Source organism: Pagrus pagrus, assembly GCF_965226575.1.
Source record: "Pagrus pagrus genome assembly, chromosome: 2".
NCBI lineage: Eukaryota > Metazoa > Chordata > Actinopteri > Spariformes > Sparidae > Pagrus > Pagrus pagrus.
This window is the reverse complement of record NC_140186.1, coordinates 32,657,138-32,679,560: the sequence shown is the minus strand read 5'-3', so window position 1 is coordinate 32,679,560 and position 22,423 is coordinate 32,657,138. Positions and strand designations below refer to the sequence as shown.

Here is a 22,423-nt window from a genome sequence, read left to right as displayed (position 1 = left end):
TGAATCAGTTTTTATCCCTCGTGTCTTGCTTGCTCATTTCTGAATAAGGACACCTAGTATTTTATTAGGAAGCCCCACTGTACTTAAAGTTTTTTTCAGGATGTCTGAGCAGGTACATGCAGAGTTTCACTGCTGCTACAATCCACATTAGACAGTTCTACCAGTGGTCATAAAACTTGGATTACAAAAAGCATCCTCTCAGAGCCTCCCTTGAAGTAAAGTATCAAAATGGAACAGAGGGTGAAGTGGTTACAGGTTCTAATATGCGTTGCTTTTTTTGTTTATCACATTACACTTGTGGTCTGTGGCTGCTGTGTCACTTTTTTTGTCTTCATCTTTTCACATTATGCTGCAAGAGAAATCAGCCACTTCCCATCTGAAAGGGCTGTAGATGTGTTTATGGGGCTGGAGCTGACACAAAGTTCATTTCAAGACAAACATATTGTGCAAGTGGAGACTGGAAGGGTTATTTTTCCTCTGTTTTGTTATGGTTGAGAACTCTTGCTTGAGACAGAGGCCACTCCAAAACTGATGGCTTTCCAACATAGTAAACAACTCCCCAACAATAAAACAGTAGATGAGAGAGGAAACAACTTGCAGTTAAAGTCAAGGTCCATTTAACCGAGGTGGCGTGCTGTATAGCTCTGTTGCTGAATTTTTCAAGTCATGACTTTGCACTCCTCACCTAGGCTCATTTCTGTGCCATTGCCTCTTCTGGTCTTGGATGCACACTCAGTAAAGGAGGTTATTTCATTCCACTCTGTCTATCCTCAGTTAACCTCCCTTTTACATTCCCCTAACGTTTCTCAGTCCAGACCCCCCCCCCCCATAGTTTTCCTTGAAGGTTAATGCAGGCTATCAAACTATCATCTCCTTATTACTTCCCCAAAGGCACAAAAGTGTTTTCTCATCCAACAGTTGCATGGTAAATCATGCACAGTAATGTGATATTTTCATCTTTTCACTCTGTTTCAATTCAGCAATTATAGTGTTGATAATTAACTTAGTCTCAGATGACTAGAATGCATATTGGGTTTTAGAGATTTCCCTCACAAGAAACTCAATCTGAATTTATGTTACTTAATGTACGTGAAGTAACTTCACTACGACAGTAAGTGAAACTGTCGCCGTCAACTTTTGCTTTCCCACTGGACACAAATAGTGGTCTACCTGACCTCCTGCCTTCTTCTTCTCCTCACCTCCTTCTTTGCTGCTGTAATAATTACTACAGCCATTAGAGGTTGCTGCCTAACAAGAAATGTCCTGGCCATCGATATGCATCTGTGGCCCTTTTGTTTTGGTGTGTCCCACACCGTTGGCATGAGCTGGCCCTTGTCAGCAGCTTTTTGGCTGGTCGTGCATGTAGTATCGACAGAGAAGACCTTTGGTGAGAGAAATCCCTCTAATAAGATGTTCATGGGCTCTGAAGCAAATCTGTGCACAAATAAAGAACCAGAAAAAGAAAGGGAAAGCCCCTTGAGTCTGTCGCTGTGTTATCCATGATTTCACCCATTTAGTGCAGTTTCTCTGTATTTTTCACTTGCCTCTTCACCAGTACAGCCAACTTTTTAGGTTAAGTCTAGGTTAATGGGTCAATCGGTTTATTGTCCATAGATGTGAATGTTGTCTCAGTATGTCAGCCCTGTGATGAACTGGTGACTACAGAGTCCATCTGACTTTAGTGATCCCTTGACTTGTCCTTAATGCCAACATAAGGTTAATATTTGGGGATTTTGAGTCAAATCAACTTCTCATCAACTTTTTCATGGAAAGCAATGAACTTTGCAACTGATATTCAAGGCCTCCAGTGGATGAGTTCTATTTGATCTCATATCTCATCTCGCACCAACAGCAGGTTAAAATTGCTAATTATCCAAGGAAATAGAACATGTTATCATACAATCTTGGTTAATTGGTATAAAAGAAATTTGCATACCAGGTTCAGTTTTTTTGTCCCATATGTTGGTTTGTGACCAGATACCTGCTTAATTAAAAACATTCCCATCAGCCAAAGGTATTCCTTGTTTATGCTAATATGCAAATGTCAGCATGCGAACATGCTGAACTGTGATGATGACCATGGTAAGCATTATTCATAGCATAAAACACTGTTATTGTTACCAAATGACTGTTGATGAATTTAGCATTAACACATTATTTAGATGAAATGGTGCTTTACGTATATATACATCATAAAGAATTCCCCCAAAAATGAGACCTCAATGTTTACCTGTATAGGATTTTAATGAGAACCCATTAAATCAAAACTGCATGCATGCAAAAATACAGTATTTATGGTATCTGTACAGGTGCAACACCTTTCAGGCATATGATTTAATTTCTTTGCCGAGTAGCTCTAGAGCTTTCAATCTTCATATAGTACTTCTTCAAATAAACTCCCAAAATATTGCACTGTGGAATCTTTGTGTGAAACCAAATTCAGCGAGGCTTCCCTGCAGCAGGTAACCTCATCTTCATCTGTGGGTGTTTCACCTATCTTTCTGCTTGCCATTCCAATCTGCTTTTTGTATCCAGCAGTATATTTGCAAAGCATCAAAAGCGAGTACTCCAAAGCAGCCAGCCAGCTTTTTGAACTAATGACTGATTGCAATGCAAACAAACATGTTAAAAGCATATTGATTTTTTTGTTCAGGGGCTATTGCCTCTTCTGTCATCGTATTCACTTTATCTCCCACTCAGCCGCCCCTTCTCTCAATGCAAGTCATGTCCATGGTTATCGTTTGTCCACTACTTTGGTACTCAAATAGTGATTTCTGTGCTTGATAATTGATGTGCTTTGGCTAAACCCACTCCATTGTCTGCCCAGGCCACTGAAAAAAACCTAAAAACATCACAGGCTCTGAAATGAAGAGTGATCACCAGCCAGGCCCTGCCTCTCCTGCTTGTACATATTAACTGGTTAAGAGTGGAGGAAAACAAAAACAGGGACATTTGTTTGGTCTAGCCTTTGGTTTGTTTCCAATAAACTAGGTCTATGCTTGAAGGCAGTCTGGACATTAACATACAGTTATTGTGACCTTTGCATATATCCCTGTCCTTCAAGAACCATGTATCTCCAAAATGTATTCATAAGCTAAGAAAAACTTGTCTCTGGTTTTGTAACTGCACTCTACCCAAAGGCTTGTAAACGGTTTAGCTTACAAAGAGTTTTTCTAACCCAAAAGGGAACACTTCACAAGCCTTTACAAAATTGGAAATACATAGCTTTGACAATGAGCTATGTTTACACCTATTGTAAACGCTGTTAAATTTGTTATTAATGCTGAGTGCACTTTATTGGTGAGTGTTCCAAAAAATGGGAAGCTGGTGGAAATTTAGTAATTACAATTGTCCTGTCATAAACCCAGAAGTTGGACAAGTGGAATAATTGACTTGGCACAGGCCAAAAGTCAGGGAAGCCAACAGGTCTCATCCACTGGGAACCATGGATAGAAGTACCAAATTTCATGGCAATCCAACCAGTAGTTGTTGAACTTCTTCTGTTCAGTCAGTAGCACCACCTACCATTAGAACCAAACACACAACTTTCTTGCTACTGGCTTAAGAGGGACGGACTGACTTTCTGTTCTCCTACAAATTATACTTGTTACGCAGCTATTCTGCCTCAGTGATAGCAATGAACAAAGTACCCTGCAGTTGGAATTTGGCTGTGCCATCATAAGGGTCCCATGACAGGTCAACACCATCAGATGCTCAGCAGCTTTGCTCTACATTGTATTCACGTAGGTTAAACTGCCAGCACTGGCCAAACTTAAGTTGTTTTGATCTTCCAGATCTAGGTGGGGAATTTTGGCTTCTTATTAGAGTTGTATAACATGGCAATCATCTCGGAGGTATTCCTTCAGAATGTTCCCACTTCTATAAATACTGGCATGTTAATTACTGCATTTTTGCACCAATGGATTCGAAGACTGAAATATAGCAGATCTTTAAAAACAACTTATACTGACATAATCTTTCTCTAACTACGATTTAATCTTTGAAACATTTAAAAATAATGCCATATTTCAATTATTTTTTTGTTACATTTTCAAGCGTGTTTAAAATTCACCACCACACCAGAAAACATTCCCTTCTCAATAAAGAAAAAAATGAAAAGTAAAACTACACATAGTGACCCAAGCACAACATTAAAGCTTCAAAAGCTTTATGAAGAGAGTGAAAAAAAAATCTTCTACTTGAAGATGCTCACCAACATCTCAGCTGCTGCTTCTTTAGCTTAAGTGCTGCGTGTGTACAACTACTTAGCCTCCAGCAGGGACTCACAGGCAGGCAATTATATCTTAACTGAGAGTTTGAGTACATAATTAAGATCCCTCTTAAGATTAAAAAGTAACCTTTCATGGAACATTACATTAAATCCTGCTATTTTTATCACATACAGTATATATCAAGTGTTTGCATTTTAATGTAAAGCACATTGAGTTTATTTGACATGAAATGCACTTTATGAATACAGTTGTCTTGCTTTGCATTAACACGATACATAAATGTATCCTTGGCTGTTTGGTAATAAATTATTCAATTTGTAAGCTAGATAACGACTAACTACTCTTTTGTCGCGGAAAGAAGTGACTACAACAACCACACAAATTGAAGTAAAGCTCAAGAGCTAGTTCAGTAAACTCAAATACACCCGCATGTCATACTCATCTCACTGCAACATATTTACCTATAGCAGTGTATTCGGGTATACGTTCCTTAAGCAGGGAAGTCATTATCATCCCACTCCCTGTTGTGCTGAGCTCTGGGCTTCCAACACATCCTCATACCTAAATTGCTAATCACATAGTTGTGGTCAAAAGTTTACATACACTTGTAAAGTACATATCGTGGCAGTCTTTAGTTCCAATGATTTCTACAGCTCTAATTTTTCTGTGATGGAAAGAGTGGAACACATACTACCCTGTCACAAAAAACATTAATCAAGGTTGGTTCAGTAATTAATTAATTACAGGTCTTCTGAAAATGTGACCAAATCTGCTGGGTCAAAAATATACATACAGTAACTCTTATATTTGGTTCAATTTCCCTTGGCCATTTTCACTTCAGTTAGGTGCTTTTGATAGCCATCCATAATCTTTCTGGTAGTCCTCTGGCTGGTACAGAATTGGTGAAGTACTGCTGAACTAAATTTGTTGGCTTCCTTGGACGGACTTGTTTCGTCAGCACAGTCCACATGTTCTCGATGGGGTTCAAGTCTTTGACTTTTGACCACAACTTTATATCACCCGTCCAAATACAAGATGACCATTGCAGCGTACCACCAACAGGCATACTGGACCTTCTTCGTACCATCACAGTTTGGTTGGGTTCAGGCAACAAAACTACTTGGTTAGGTTTAAGAATACACCATGGTTTGGGTTTAAATAACAATAAAACTTATGTCAGTTCAGCTACAAATGTACAATCCTTATTAGATTAAAATAACTGACTGCTGCCTTTTGGTTTCACACTGTACACAAACAGCAACCTCCCAGGTGACAGTTGTGTGCATATTTAACCCAACCGACCACCCCAACCTTCTACTTATTTGAACTTTTTTGCTCTTCATACTACTTCACCTGACTTCCTCCTTTGCTGCATTAATAATTACTACAGCCCCTAGAGGTCACTGCCTAACATACAGTAATGTATAGTTGTAATAAGCTGCTTTCAAAGTCGACCTATATGCTTGTTTGTCTGGTGCTTCTATGTGGGGAGTGACCAGGCTCAGACTGTGTCATTCCACAACAAAAGGACATACTCTTCTTTACTTTATATTTTTTTTAAAATAATCCATTCCATGAGAGTTGGCTGATTGAACTGTTGTAATTATATGATTTCATAGACATATACCATAGTCACATGTTTTTTACTGATGAAAAAATTAATCACTGTCACAGTGTGATAGCTAATAAAGATATTTCTGCTTTGTCACAGGTGTCTGACTTCCCTGAGGAGCAGCTCTTGGTAGCCGTGTTCCCAGGAGTTCCAACAGCTGCTGAGCTCTTCCTGTTACCCCACAAGAACCAATCAGAGGGCAAGAAAAAGAGTGAGGAGGAGCTAGAGCAGGTGTGGGCGACTATTTTATAGGATTTCATATGTTGTTGTTGTTGTTATCGAAAACCTATCAACTAGATTTCTCGATACTTGGAAAATATTGAATGCAAGTGCTCTTCAAGTGTTAAACACAATGTTGTATGTGGTCAACAGGTATCCGATGTAATTGTCAGTGCGCTGAACCAAAATTTGGTGGAGTTTGAGCTCAAGCCTGGTGTAAGGGTGATCGTGTACAACACACAGTTAACACTAGGTAAGAAACATTTGCTGTCACTGCTTCCAGTATTGTCATTAATTTATCAACCATAACATTAGCTTGTAATTTAATAATACCCTAGCATCCTCTAATTTTCATTTTGAAGTGCCAAGGAAAAGAACTGTAATAACCATGTTTTGACAACAAGATTTTTTCTTTGGTCCACCACTTAAAATTCCTGTCAGTCTGCCTCCATCCCAGGCAAAAGAGCACAGGGGAGTATGGATGGGGTGTGATTTTAAGTGGCGCTCCTTGAGATGAGGGATCTTTTATGCCTACCATCAAAAGCTGAACATCTGTTCCATTTCTTTTATGGCCATCCAACCACAAAATTAGTGTTACACTGAGTATAATTATGTTGATTATTTAGTCCTTGAGAAAGAGCACTGTACAATTTAAGGGCAGAAGCAGATTTCAGAAAAGCTTGAAGAGTCAACAACACTGGTTAGTTCTTAGCTGCTGGAAAAGGGAAGGCTGGTTGACATATGAGAAATTCTAAATACACCCCTGCCAAAAACCAAATTGCTATTATAAGTATCAAATCAATCCTGGATTCATGGAGGTACAGTGATTGTAAATAAAAAGGCTGGACTGGAAAACTCCAGTGTACTGATTGCTTGGCTGGTTTCATTAGGCACACGGCCTCAGGAGACACACAGCCATGAGTTGTCTGTAGCTCAAAGTGCCAGGTATTAACAGCCTGGCATGCGCTGCGCTGTGACGTTCTGTGGTGTGCTGCACTCTAATGACATCGGAGGTATACCCATCTGGATCCCTCTTCATATTTCACCTCCCAAGAAAAGGTCTAAAAAGCCTTCAAGCTGCTTGAGAAAGGTCAACAGCATACGCGTCGCCGGCTCTGAGCTGAAGGGCTCGGGAGCAGCACGGTAACATTGGCAACTGCAATATGATTTCCCTGCAATGACAGACATTAATGCATGCTTCAAAATAATGAGAGAGATTTAAGGTGGTCTTATGAGCAAAACCATGTACAATACATGAATCGTAACAACTTCTTTGTTTGGGTTCTTGTTTGAAATGTAAGTGCATTTAACCATTTCAAATCCTCCTCAAATGTATGAATTACCTACTTCTGTCACCTTCTTTGCCCAGATATAGAAACAGCAATTTCACACTACCACTCATAATCAGCATTGAAATTAATTTACTGGCCAATAAACATGGTTTCAGAGGCAGAGTTGTTGATGTGAATGTGCAGTCAGGAAATGGTAGATTTCAATTTGTATGTTAAATGGAATTGCATTTATATAGCACTTTTCCAATCTACTGACTGCTCAAAGCGATTTTACAACACTTTTCACATTCACCCATTCACACACATATGCATACACTGTCACATTCCCCCTCAGGAAAATTTACAATCTGTACAATGTGCGCCATACTTTATCCTTAGACCATTAATTCAAGGAAGGAAAAACCAAAAAAAAAACTTTTACAAGTAGACTGCAACACATACGTATATGATATATGATTCATAAAAGGGCCCCAAGGTGGCAATGATACTGAGGAGAGGGAGGTTCCTGGGCTGCCGATGGTTCAGCAGAGAGGAGCTGGAGTGAGAAGATAGGAGAAGAAAGAGAAACTTATTGAGAGTGAAGGAAAGAACAGTAGAGAGTGAGACGCACACAGTTTGCAGCTTGAGGGAACCAGAACAAACAACAGCTCTCTGTTTGGCGGCAGCTGTTTTCAGTGTACAAAGCTTTAAAACTTACTGTACACTGCCTGCTCAGCACCAAACAGAAGACAGACACAGTCAGAGACTAGCTGGTGGACACAATGTAGCATTTAGCAGCTAAAGAGGCAGATATTTCCCAAAGTGTATGGTAGAGACCAAAACAGAGCTAATAGACTAAGAATATGGGACTTAGAGATGGACACAAACATGACTCCAATCTGTTTACTATCACGTTCACCACATCGTCAGTTTAAAATGTGATGACATGTCAGTGTTGTGTTTACAGCTTGTTTATGCTACTCTGTTGGTACACTGGTCAGGCAGGATTGGTTATTAGCAGTTGACTGATGACTAATAGTATTTATTAAATTAAATGTATTCGTTCCTGGACTCAGGGACCAAATGGGAAAACAGTCTCAAACAGGGATATTCACTTTAAAAATGTAAATAGTTATCAAAAATGTAACATTAAAGGAACAGCGAAGGAAATTAATCTGAGCACTGACCATCACAACCAGTTGTTACTACAACACATATGGACAAATAATCACTCAATAATATTTTAATAAACAAACATTGATCATCAAACTACAGACATGTGACTCAAGTCATTTGGTCCAAGTCTCAAGCAAGTACCAAGTCATTTTTTTCGTGTCTTATGTCGTCTCATTTCAGCCAACTACAGCCTCTGAAAGACAATAGTGGAGGTGGGTCTCAGCACCAGCCACCAGCCAGTTGTTAGAGAACAGATTGTATCCGGCTAAAATTAGCTAACATCTGCCTTCAGCCCCTCACAGAACACAGACACCTATCGATCCCAATGACGAACAAAGTTTGATGTTGCAGTCTGGCTGTCAGAAATCTTTGATGAGCACGTCTTGCACTCAGCAGTTAGCTTTTTTCCTTCACATTCCTTCACAACTTTTTAATCCAAAAATGATGACTCGGCACGGAAGTGACCCACATGATCTGATCATACCGTGCGTGTGTGTAGTCTATAGTGCGGGGGTGTTGAAAAAACATCAGATAGGGAGGAGCTTGATTGACAGGGTAGTCATCCCATCATGGTGACAATGCCATTCCCAGTATGCGCTTGCTGACTGGGTAAGAGACACGTAATGTGAACATTGACAACTTACATTCAATTTTATTTTCAATATTTAAACTGAAAACAAAAAATTAACACAAATAAGTCATTCAAGTCCTCATGTCTCAAGTCAAGTCACAAGTTTTTAACTTCCAAGTCCAAGTCGAGTCTCAAGTAATTTATTTTCTGCCAAGTCAAGTTGCAAGTCATCAAAACAAGCCAAAACAAGTCCACATCTCTGTCAAACTATAACTACAGCAACTAAAACAAAACACTGCAGTAACACTCAGCATTGAGCAAGCATTTGTCGTGTGTGTGTGTGTGTGTGTGTTTGAGTGAGATAGAGAGAGCAAGAGACAGAGGGGGGAAAAATGGTGGACGTGGACATATACGTCATGCCAGGGCTGGTCAATAGAGGTGACCAGGACGCTCAAACAAGTTGTACCTTCAAATCTCAGTGTGGCATCAACAGAGTTGAACCCTGTTTTCCTAAGTTAGGTGTGTGTGCTACCTTGACACAGGCGTCTGAGTGAACAATGGCATGGAGGCAAAGTTAACTCCAAGCGATTTGTTCATCAGAGTGTGTGCTTGGATGTGTGTAGGCGTGTGTGCGTGTGAGTTAGTAGAGAGGAGACACAGAGAGGGAGAAAAGTTAGACGAGCTATTGCTCTGAGCGCAGCAAGGAGGTAACGACCATGGAGAGACACAACACTCGCTTTTCTATCATTCGGAGGATGTTGGACGAACTCAGGCATGATAACCTTCCTCCGCTCTTTGTTCCTTGATAGAAATGTGGAGTAACATGATTAAAAATAACCATGAACCATATCGGTATGAACCAAAAATGAAGATATTTGTCCGTCATATGAAAGCAATAAATGGATCAAAAAGACGCTGAAAAAACAACATCATAATGCCGTCTTGTAAAAAGCCTGAATTTGTGTTTCATCAGGTCTGTCGTCCAGAGGACAGGCATACAACTTTTAAAATGCTTGTTCCCTGAATGGAGTTCAATAAGAGTTTGATAAGAGCTATGCTGTGCTGAGACGTATTTCTAAAACTTACCAGGTAGCCTGACCTTCTTGCTCATTTCCCTCCATGGCAGCTCCTTATTTGTTGTGTCTTGGTAGATGTCTTATCCGTTATGCCGTTATAAAATCTCTGACTCATGGCCGCTCTGCCAAAGTGTGGTGCATTCAGATGTGCCTCAGCCAGTGGGAGATGAGAGCTTTAGATCTCACAACCAGGTGGGATTTACTGGACCACTGAGGTTTGGGCGCACTTTTCTTTGTTTGAAGGCTTTGCTGGTGCATGGAGGCTGCATGGTAGGCTTTTAGTTTTACATGCAGGCCTCTCTATTTTTAGGACCATGTGGTGAGGTCCCAAAAAGTCCAAAGTGGCCAAATAAAAACATTGTTATTGCAAGTTTTTACTTAGAAAAACCTTTTTAACTTGACCCCCTCTTACTGAAACGTTCCCTATTGTATTACCTTTTGTGGTTGCAAATGCAGCATTAGCAACATGGCTACCTCTAGCAGACTGGCTACTATCCAAAGCAAAAAACAACTGTAAGCTTCCCCAATATGATCCAGGAATCTACACCTCATGAAAAGGCAGAGTAAAACATTTGGTTGTATTGATAAGGTTTTGTTACTTACAGATCTAGTGGAAAGAATGCTATTTATGAACCATCTCATGTCCTGGTGATGAGGAGAAACAAATACTAACAGGTGAACAGACTTTGACACAACACCAGCAGTCTCCATCAAGTGAATTCATTCTTGTTCACTCTCCCTCTTTTCACAGTTATTCGAATTGTTGCGTTTTTATTCCAACGTTACCTGGCGCTTCAATGCCTCTTGCCTGTTGTGGTTGCACATTTGAAGAAGTGTATCTTTATGCCGTAATTTGAAAAATCCAGCCCAGTGGCAGACCGAATAGCATAGTGAGGTACATAGGGAACCGATCTATACGCGGATGGTGTAATTTTTCTATAGCCATCACGCTGTGCAATCAGTATTCCATTAGGGACAGTTTACATTAACTATCATCAGTGTGTCAATGTGATACATTTACCCAAATGACAAGTCTAAGTAGGTTGATGTAAAAAACTAAGATGTATATAAGAACAGTAAAGCATATGTGACAGTAGCATCATCTTTGGTGTCCTCTCTCCACACAGCACCCTTGGTGGACTCCAACCCCAGACACAGCAGCTCAGCCATGCTAATGCTCTTATCAGTGGTGTTCCTCGGCCTGGCAGTGTTCCTCATCTACAAATTCAAGAGGTACACATCTTTGTGATACTTCCACCTGCTACACATACAGCATGATCATATGGAACCCTAGTATATATCTATTACCATTATCCATTATCCATTATTGATGATACCAGATGAGTGCAGTATGGACAAATCAATCACAGTCGTGTTTGGAAATTTCATTTGACAAGTCTCCCTAGAGGTTGTAAATCCGTCTAGCGTGTTACGGATGCATGAGGCCCATACACCAATCAGTGATAAAATGCAGAGAAAATGACCATTAAATGGTTTAATATGCAGTTGCTGTGCCTCAGCTGTTATTTGCTGAATAAATTATTCATACTCAAAACGATTCTCTTGAAAAGTTGGAGGGAAATGGAAAAGCTGTCATTAATTATGGATATGAATTTTTTCCCATTAGTCTAAAGAGGATGCATTTTTCACAAAATCTCACAGTTGACAAAACAGAGCAATTAATAACCAAAATGAATAGTAATTGCAAATAAATTGGATAGTGACTAAATAAAGATGTATATTGTGTTATAAATGCAGATGGGAAAAGATAGCAGTGTTAGTGTAATTTGCCTATAAATTACTTACTGAGGTGTAATTATAGTCACAAGGACTTTGAAAGTTGGCATGCCCATAGGACTAGGAGACAGAACTAACAGAACTACTTTCTTTGAGGTGAGTAGAGATATGTGGGTAGAGATAAAGTGTGTCTTCTCAGAGTTACTTCTTTCAGAGTTATGAATAACTTATTAGCTTTCACTCTAATAGAAATGGGAACTTTTTACTAAAAGTCGTTGCCACAAGTTTTCTAACATCGTTCTGAGGATCACTTGTCAAACTCTTCTTTTTGCAAATCATTAGAAAAATACCTTGGATCAACATATACGCTGAGGTGAACCAGGAGAAAGAGCAGGAGATGATTGGCTCGGTGGGCCAGGGTGACAGCACACCTAAAATCACTCTGAGTGAGTTCTCCACATCCAAAGAACTCATGGAGAAAGAACTGGATGCCAGGGTCAAACGTAAGTGAAGAGTTTTCATAATAAGTTTAAATGATGTATGAATAAGTCTGAATGGTTACTGATAATTTTAGACATTTCCTCAAAAGGTATTTTGGTCCCCTGATCTGAGACAGGGTGTTTTGGGGGTTGGGGGGGTTTTGCAGATGGTTTTGAAGTAAAGTAAAATGGTAATAGAGGGAATAAATATGTGCAGGTTTACCTACCAGGCATACGTTGGCTATTGAATTGAATTATTTTTGGCAATTGTCATTTGGCATTATTTTTAGTATTGGCAACTTAATCTCCTTTCAGCATTTTTAATTTTTCAGAGATGAAGAAAGGAGTCATAAAATCTTACAGGAGCTTGATTTGATATTGGTTGTGGCTCATGCTGAGCATTAAAATATTATAAATGCTGACCAGAGTGCCATACTGAAAACATAAAATACTGTGCACAAAAATAATTCCAATCCTCTATAATTATAGGTATTAGATTGAATGGAACAGAAAAAGTGATGTAATTACATTAACATATTTGATCTCACAAAAGGTTCAAAGGTCCAGCTTGATGCTGAAGTGTTTATAACACATATGTCTCACAACAGTATCAGGCCCAACAATGGCAAAAACTTTGTTTTGTAGGTATTCTTAACGGCATTATAGATTTGGTAACTTCCTGGAAAACAATACAAGTTACTGATGATTCATCTTGTACTCAGTGGCATATTATCATTCTGAGTCAAATAAACATTTTCTTAACTTTCATCACACTGCCACAGATGTATAAAAAGATGGATGCTACCAGAGCAAAGGCTTGGCCACATGGATTACTGCACAAAAGCACAACTTTATAATTTGGACAAATATGCATCATTACAGCTACATTTAAAGATTTGGCTGAAGCTGGATCATATTTTATGGAGAAAGTATTTTCTGCAGTCCTCTGGCTGGCCTGCCTTAACTAGCAAATAGCTTAACTTGTTGTTAAAGTAATAACTACTAAATGCTGCTAACCAGCAGCCTTCCAATGGACACATCCGCATCGGGTACAGTACTGAGGTGATTTATGGCAAAGTGATTGCACCATAGTGCATTATCTGAATGACATTCATTAGACAGTACTATGGAGCCGTATATTAATTGCTTCTCTCCTGTCTCTTGGTAACATACAACAAAGCAATAATACACTTCAAAGCTGAAATTTAGTGTTTAAACTGTCATTCCGTATGTGCCCATTCATTATATTCAGGATATCATAATAAAAAAGAGACATTTTAATAATGGGTCATTTTATAAATCCCATGCTATTTAACAGCCTCAGAGTAACTAGCATGAGGTTTCAATGTCAAAGAAGTTATTTGCTTCACAGGCATTAAAGCGTTGATGCCGAACTAACTATCTTTGTTCTTGGCTTGTTTCTTTCTTCTTTTGTTTCATTTATTTCTGCTCAGGGGGAGTCGGAAACGCCTGCGAGAGCACAAGGGAGATTCCAAACTGTACTAGCGTGTAAAGCCGGAGAGCAGCAGTTCATGTACAGAGCGAAGTGTAACAATGTCGGGGTTCTCTGTTTCTGTTTTGTAATTCTCAACACAACTGATGTTAATAGTTTTCTAAGGGACCTCATTTATACAGCACGGTTGCACGGATGCCTCGTTCAGCAACATCCATGCAGCAAATGTCAATCTACTCAATGAGACCATTGTAATTACTGGCAAAACTTATCAGTTTTGTGGATGTATAAGCTACATAACGACATTCATTTGCAGAGTGAAATATCGTTCGTCAAAACCTATGAAGAGTTCTGTAAATTTCCTAAGAAATTTGCTTTGAAAATCATTTCCGCCTATATATAGACTATAATGTCTGAGTTTTCAGTCAAACAGGGAATATTATTGAAATGTACAATATTATCATCTGTTCTGTTAAATGTATATATCATTAATTTCTACATGCTCGTAGTCTGAGTACCATGGCAACGACAGAAGATCTGACAATGGTCTGTTTTTGAAAGTGTGTTAAAAAGTCAAACATTACTTAAAGAAATCAACTTTGTTTTGCTTAGGTCCTTGACTTGTGCATGTTCTTATTGAGGACACGATTTCTGTGTTGTAGATAAGCAAGTGTTGTAAATAGTTTTTTTCTAATCATTCATCAAAAAAAGCCCAATCAATTTTGCTCAGACTTCTGTTTTGGTCTCATTTTTTTCAGTTACTGTTGGGCGATATGTATCTAGTAGAAAGGGTTTATCTGTTCATGCAGGTAGAGCTGTGTTGGTATATTACAGGTTTAACTTCCCTCCATTTCCCTGGAAATGAAATAAAAAAAGATCAACGTGAACATGATCATGTTCAATATATTTATATTTTCATTAGACATATACAATAGATATTCAAACAATTTTACATATACGACAGACTTTAACATTTTTTGCCATTGGCATCATTGGATTACATTCTGCCTCAGAAAGTTCTGATTTAGCCTCACAACATAAGCTGAATCAGTTATAATGAATATTTTGATGTGGCAACCAGTGATCAAATTCAGAATATTCACTTCTTTGGAGAAATATGATAACATTCAATTCAAAATATGAAATGTGAAATTATAGGTCATGTATGCATCTTCTTAAATACCAGTAGGTGTACGGTTGGGTTCTGATAGCCCAGGGTACTCAAACTCAAATTATCTTGGGACCACCGTTGGTATCGTCATCTCATAGGAGGGCCACTACACCGTTTAAGTACTACAAGAAAGCGCAATATTTCTGAAAATGTAGTTTTGTATTTTATTATTAACATGATAATACAAAAATGCCAACAGCAGTTTGTATATGTTTTTCTATTTTCCCTACTCTTAAATAACTTATTGAAACCTTAAACTGAACCAACAAAAGAAATACAATTGTACTTTATTTCTTGCCAGACAGCTGGCAGCACTCATATTTTCTTCATATTCAACCAAAAACATGTATACATTAGTATACATCTGTATCTGCACATTAGTTTTTGACAAAACTTGTGCAAATCTTTTTTCCTAATAAATAACTTACTTACACCTTGAACTAGGCTTGCTGTGATAGTCTGTGTTCCTGGTATAAGACTGTGGTAGGGCTTATGGCAATTACATTACTCGCCCACTGCCCCCACCACTGTTTTGCATTTTAAAAACTCAATGGTCAGACTACGGATACCACGATTACAAACTGCCAGAGGTGCAGAGGTGTCTACTCCATGAAGCAGTGGGGCCAGCAGCAGAGTTGCAGCACAGAGTAACTAGAGTCACATTTAACCAACTAGCTTTTGGAGAGAGTTAGGAGAACTCACTGACAAGATGATGGCAGAGGATTCGTTGACAAAGCAAGAAGCAAAAGCTCCTGTTTGGCAACATGTCGGAGTTAGACGCATTTTTGCTGAACGACAGCTGAGCATACTGAACACATTGCATTTCCTGTGACGAGTCTACCTCAAAATAAAAGTCGACTTGCGTTTTTAGAATATAATTTTTTCATACTTATATATTAAATTTGTTTGAAACAACTAAAAAAACAATTAAATAAAAATTATTTTGTGGGCCAGAAGTGGCTTGGGGCCAGCAGTTTGAGACCCCTGTGATAGCTAGTCTCAAATAATCTCATTTTGGATCCACTTCCTGTTTGGCAAAACAACAAAACTAAGCTTAAGCTCTTTAGGTCAATTGCCAATGGCTACCAAAACTACATTTACAGTATGACCCATGACATTATCATGCCACAAAAATTACGATATATATAACCATTGGAGAATACCAGTGACAGTCAAACCAGCCCAGATCCAGGTCGCTGCCTAACAATAAATGAGTTGCAAATCTTTAGTGACCCCTTTACTTTTTATCTAGCGCCATCATCAGGTCAAATTTTTTGTTCATCTAATACTTTGGTTTCCAACTTGATCCCTGTAAAACCAGCAATGTGTCATTGCCTTTGTGTTAAGGATAAAAAATGTCAGGACATATATTATCATGCTTACACACTAAGCTAAGATGGTGAATATGGTAAACAGTAACCCTGCTAAGAATCATCATGACAGCATTATCATTGTGAGTATGTTAACATTACACGTGTACAGAAGTACTATGATGGCTGTAGCTGGCTCTGTTGCTTTCTCCACTGCCAACGACAAACATCACTGGCTGCAGAAATATGTCTGCTGTACTTCATGTTAATTCCATAACTAATTTAATGGAAGGTCAAAATTAAACTTTTAGCTATTAAACTCTCTGAACACACATTGGCTGTGACCTAAATGCTAACACTAGCAGACTAACATGCTAACAATGAGAACATAAACATCCTGTTAACTGTTTACCTTATTTTAGCATGTTAACATACCAAAATATATAGAAAATATATTTGCAGTATGTTAGCATACAAAAATGTGCTCGTTAGCACTCATTAGCCCAAATTAATTGACACAAAGTACAGCTGAGGCTAAGGGGAATATATTTATTTATGCATTAATTAATTGGTCATAAGTCTTAGGCAAATGAAAAGATGAAAAGTTAAATGATTTTATCCCGAGAGGAACATGTGTTAGAGAAAAGAAACGTCTTTCAGTCTAACACATCCTCATACCTAAATAGACTCAATAGGTCAACTGCCAGTGACTCCCAAAACTAACTAAATCACTGTTCTGAGTAGAACATGACCGTTGCAGTGTACCAACAATAAGTGAACCGGGCCTTCATCATACTGTCACAGATTGGTTTGGTTTAGACCAGAAAATGCTGGAAAACATTGTGGTTTGAGTTAAATTAACTGTCTTCAGTTACAAAAACGTGTACTGTACACTAAGTATTAGGGGTGTACAAATTAACTGTTACGAATCGGAAATCAGTTTTAAAGTTAAAGATACGACTACACCGATACGCGGACCTCTGGATCGATCTAAATGTACCGTCAACCAGTCGGTAGCCTGATTTTAAAGTTAAGAATTGAGTGAAGTGAAGTGATACCTGACTGAGTGAAGCTGTTATGCTGCTACTTCCTCATAGTGCTAGACGGTGCCACCTAACAAGAAATGTGACATTGGTTGTATTGAGCTGCTTTCACTGCTGACCTATATGATCGTTATTCTTATAATTATGAATTGGGCCCTCCAGTATTTGGATTGAGTAGTTTCTGTTTCTGCCAGCACAGCTAACATAATGTAGTAACAGATCTAAATTGAATATTTGAGTTTTAGTTACGTATGAATGTAGTTGCACACATTTACACCTAATGATATCAAAACCTAACTCTAAGTAGTCCTATAGAAAATAGGTATTTTAAAGGATATAACATTGCTTATTTTATATTGAATATAGAATATCAAAGAGCTCTTATGATCAAATTTCTCCTAATTATTTGATTCATAAATGGACAGTACTACATTAAGTTAGAATGAACCCCTTTGGTGCAGTGTTTCTTACTTGGTCTTTAGCTCAGGGTTTTGGGGTGTCTGCTCCATGCAGTTATAGAAGTGTTTAATATTTGTTGGTTGTCACAGGATTATTTGCCCACTCCGTTCCTTGTACCACTGTCTCTATACAGCTAAAACATGCTCTCTTTCTTGTCATTTGATAAAAGAAGATTATTCTCTCAAAATATGAAGACTGGAACAATTTGTATAAAGCAGCGCCATTGAGCTGAGTTAATGGAGTTAATTCACTCTTCCTGGTACATCAGCGCTCTTTCACAACCCAACGCTGTGTTGTCCAGCCCTATAAAAGTGGAGTATCCTCGGGTTGGCTACTGTCAGCCTCCTGGTATCCAGCGTGACGCTAATCAGAGAGAACTGGAAAGCCAAGCAGAAGATGTGCCATGCAGAGCTTACCCATAATGCTCAGCTCAAGTAAACAGCACTTGCAGGAGTAGCAAGAGGGGCCAGGGAGCACTGCACAAAGATATAGGGTGTCACATCACATATGCATTACCTCAAACAGAACGTTCTCATCTTAAACCAAACAGCCAAGCCTTGTTACTAGAGACAAAACACACAGGGAACAAAGATTGTTTTATAGCTTTGTTGTGTTCAACACATGTCATGAGCAAAGGGTTGTTTGCTTGGCTTGATATAGTTTGGGTGGGGGCTTTGATGGTGTCACTCTGAGTTGTTTTAGCAAAACAGGATTAGGAGAAACAAAGAAATAACGAAGAAGTTTGTGCTGAGCACAACTCAGATCATACTTTTGTTGTATTGTTTTGCCCTTTTTTTCCTCTTGGACGCTGTGAAAAAGTAAAGAATCTATAATGACCACACTGGTGCGTAACCAGGCTATAATGCTCTGTAGCAGCTGTTGCCAGGTAAAAATTACACATTCCATTAAAGTCTATAAAGAAAGTAAAGAATAGCTACTAAAAATGTTCTGCTTCATATCTGCACAGACAGAATGGAACTTCGCCAGTAGAAGAACTCATACATTTCATATTTTCCTTATGTTTATGTCCTTATTGATCATTCAATCACCACTTTGATCACTGGAAATTGCTGTCTCATTTGATATGTTAAATGCCACATTATAATGTAAGACCCAGAGCCCCGGGGTGAATGCATACTTGACAAATGAAAAAGATTCTTGCTTTCATGATATTTCAGATGGCAAAAGAGTTGTAATGTTTTTCAGTGCACACAAATCTACAATGCATGCATCATCAGTAATGTCCTGTTTCATCTTTATTTCGATATTTCTACGGTAAAGAAACTGTCATTTTGAAATTGTTTCAAATAAATGTATTTTTGTACATCAGCACATTTGTTCTCTGGGTGATGATATTCCTGTGAACTGAAGGGTGAAAAGAAGATGACGTTCTCTGCAAATTGCACTGCTCGTCTGATGACTCAATGTACCAATCTACTGTATATAAGAATGCAAAGAGGTTGGAAAACTACCAACACTGTTCCTGTCTTCCAGCACCTCCTCTTAGATTATTTGGTGCAACAGAAAACACAGTGCCATTCTGTCAGCTCTCACTTATTGAACAGTATCATGTACTGTAGACCTACAATAGTTTAACAAACAAGGTCATAGGTAAAGTGTCAATATCCCTTTTTTATTATTATCAAGACTGTGGGCAAGTGCTAATGTCTTATCCTAATGAATACTTCTGAATGAGGAGCTTGTGCATATAGTGTATGTACATATAGGCACTTGTTTGCTGTTTTAAAAAAAATAACAAAAGAACTGTCCACGCTCTCTCTCAGAATCGAGACATTTTGCTGATGACATGTATGGAATTTAAACGTGTGCATTACTCGCTGCCAGAAACCTTAAATTTCGCATGAGGTAATGAAGACAGTGTATGGTTGGGCCTTGACAATACATGTTAGTATACATGCTATAAAGCCCAGCACATATGCTAACACAAACTACGAGTGAATTGTTGCAGTTGCTGTTCATGCTGTCGCTGTAGCCTGATAATCAGACTAAAGTAGTTTTTGCCTTTGTGACTCAGGAGTGACCGACCCGACAGATGGAGTCAGTTGGTGATGACATGCAAATGTAACATCAGTCATTTCTGTAAGTTGACCTTCAACAACCTGTTGCTACCATGTTAGCCAGTGCTTAATTTGTAAATCAAAAGGTCCCGGAATACAGACAGAGTGCTGGGTGCGGGAGGGAAAACATCAAAAATCCACAGTGCCTGCAGCACATTGGACAACGCCTGTGGGCTTAACAGTTTACAAAACTAAAACTGTTCTTACAAACTAAGAATTATTTATTTACATTTATTAATCAGACCATTCACAACAATGACTCAAAATCATCAAGGTGAGGTGTGTAGTAACAGCTGATCAACGTTACTGTTTGCACACGCTCACCTCTTTTTCTCTGTCACTTCTTGACTGTCCCTTCACCCCCGTCGACTCGTATCCCCAGTTTGTGGACTGTTATAATGGTGGGAAATGCAATTACGGCTGAAACAACTCCAACAACAGCAGGCTAAGAAACCAAACTAGGTGATATGTTCTTTCTGTCTGTCCGCCTGATCGATCGCCTCAGATCCATTTCAGTACTGTGGACAGTACACTCTACGCGCATCTATGCACACACATCTTAAACACAAACGCCCATTAGTCACATCTCTGTTACATACGTTCCACTACTATTATCGTACTGCATTGCTACATACCATCCTTGCCATTGATCATTACTACTGTTATCACTAGTAATCACATTTCCATGTGCATTTCATCATTATTGCTGTAATACATCTTTGTGTACTTTCACTCCTGTCAACCATCGCTTATAATTGAATACATTGTGATCTCGTTGATCTGCTCTGTACATGCGACATCTATTGCACGTCTGTCCGTCCTGGGAGAGGGATCCCTCCTCTGTGGCTCTCCCTGAGGTTTCTTCCGCATTTTTTCCCTGTTAAAAGGGCCTTTTTTGGGGCAAGTTTTTCCTCACTCGAATCGAGGGTCGAAGGACAGAGGGTGTCGTCTCTGTACAGATTGTAAAGCCCTCTGAGGCAAACTGTGATTTGTGAATTTGGGCTATACAAATAAAATTTGATTTGATTTGATTTGATTTGACTTACTCGTGAGGTTTACAGTGATAATATGCCAAAATATTTTGACACCTAATGCATAAATCACATGCAATCTGAGCTTGCGTTTCGTGCACAAAACTCAGAGCTTTAATTAAGCTTCTGGCATCACTACGTGACATGACCACTCCCTCTCTTTTTAAAGTCAGATTTAAAATGCCTGCAAAACAGACAAACAAGTTATTTTTGAGAAACTTCAGTGGGAAATAAAAGGACAGGATAGATAACATTAAACATTTAACATTACATACAACATTTATCTTATAGTCACAAAGGAGGTAGCCCTGTGATGAACTGGCGACATTTCGGCTGGGATCGACTTTAACATCCTGTTACAGCAGGATCTGGCATCAATTAAGCCCTGATGTTAGCATCCATGCCTGTTGCCATTTTAGTGGCTGATTTTCTTTTGCTGATTGTCATGAATGTACATTATATACTATATATTTCAAGCCCTTTCAAGATTACCACCCATTGTTTTATCACACCTACAAAGCTCTGTTTGGTTGATTGGGTTTTGCCACGGGGAAAAAAAATAGCTATCAACGAGCACACCACTTATTCCAGCCTGGTTTTCTTAGTTGTCTGTGCACAATTATCCAAAGCAATGAGCGATTACTACCACCAGTTTGGGTGTGTTCACTTTCTGTTTCATCCTCAATAGTGTGTGATAATCCTGCTTGACTGTTAACTTGTTTCCAACCAGTCTAATTATGTGACTGCTGTTTTCTGCCATGCTGTTGTGTTCCCATTGCTAAGCAATTACTGAACTTTGATGGGTAAGTGTTAGAAACAATTGAAACAATGCCCAAAACTAAAAAGATAAATAAATAAATAGTATTAATGGATATGACAGATAGGTCAAACAGTATAACACAATACAATACAACATCCAAGGACTTCGCCATCTTTGATACATTGGGGTTAAATTGAGCTCTCAAAGCACTAAGACATGGTGAGAGAGAAAAAAACAGTAGGAGAGAGATTATGGGTTAAAATGTGTACACAACAGTCCCTAAACCATTTTTACTCATGAATCAACCATTTCTGTGTGAGCATCATGCAGCCCTGCAAGTTGAATGACAACTTCTGTACCATTGGTATTACACCTCTTGCTGAGTCGAGGAAGAAAACGACAACAAAGTGTCCTTTTATTAAGTCACTTAATTTTGATGGCAGTCTTTAGTGTCAGTTTACAGACTGGACCGTGTTATCTTGACAGTTAGGAAGCCGTTGTTTCACTCCTCATTACACATGGTTTGTATATACTAAACCTTTTCCTCATCAGGACTCTGAAGACAATTATGTGGTTGACAGGTTTATTGACAAGAAAGGGTGAAACTATAAGAAAACAACAACGTCATAAACAAATTTGTTGAAATAGGCAAATAAAAAGTGCAACATCAATTTCTCTAACTTTGATAATTTTATATACATGTTTGTGTATCTGCAAAAAGGCAATATACATGCGTTTTAAGCAG

The 22,423-nt window shown here is 38.7% G+C and overlaps 1 protein-coding gene across 1 annotated transcript in view; it reads left to right on the top strand.

Annotated features, from left to right (window-relative positions):
• sorcs3a (sortilin related VPS10 domain containing receptor 3a) overlaps positions 1-19,141 on the top strand; it is a 281,497-nt gene extending 262,356 nt beyond the window's left edge. Inside the window, exons 23-27 of the mRNA XM_084369166.1 lie at positions 5,944-6,075; positions 6,217-6,316; positions 11,285-11,390; positions 12,237-12,397; positions 13,828-19,141. Of these exons, the coding sequence (XP_084225292.1) occupies positions 5,944-6,075; positions 6,217-6,316; positions 11,285-11,390; positions 12,237-12,397; positions 13,828-13,886 (558 nt within the window). The 3' untranslated portion in view covers positions 13,887-19,141. The remainder of the gene's footprint in view (positions 1-5,943; positions 6,076-6,216; positions 6,317-11,284; positions 11,391-12,236; positions 12,398-13,827) is intronic.
• The last annotated feature ends 3,282 nt before the right edge of the window (positions 19,142-22,423 follow it).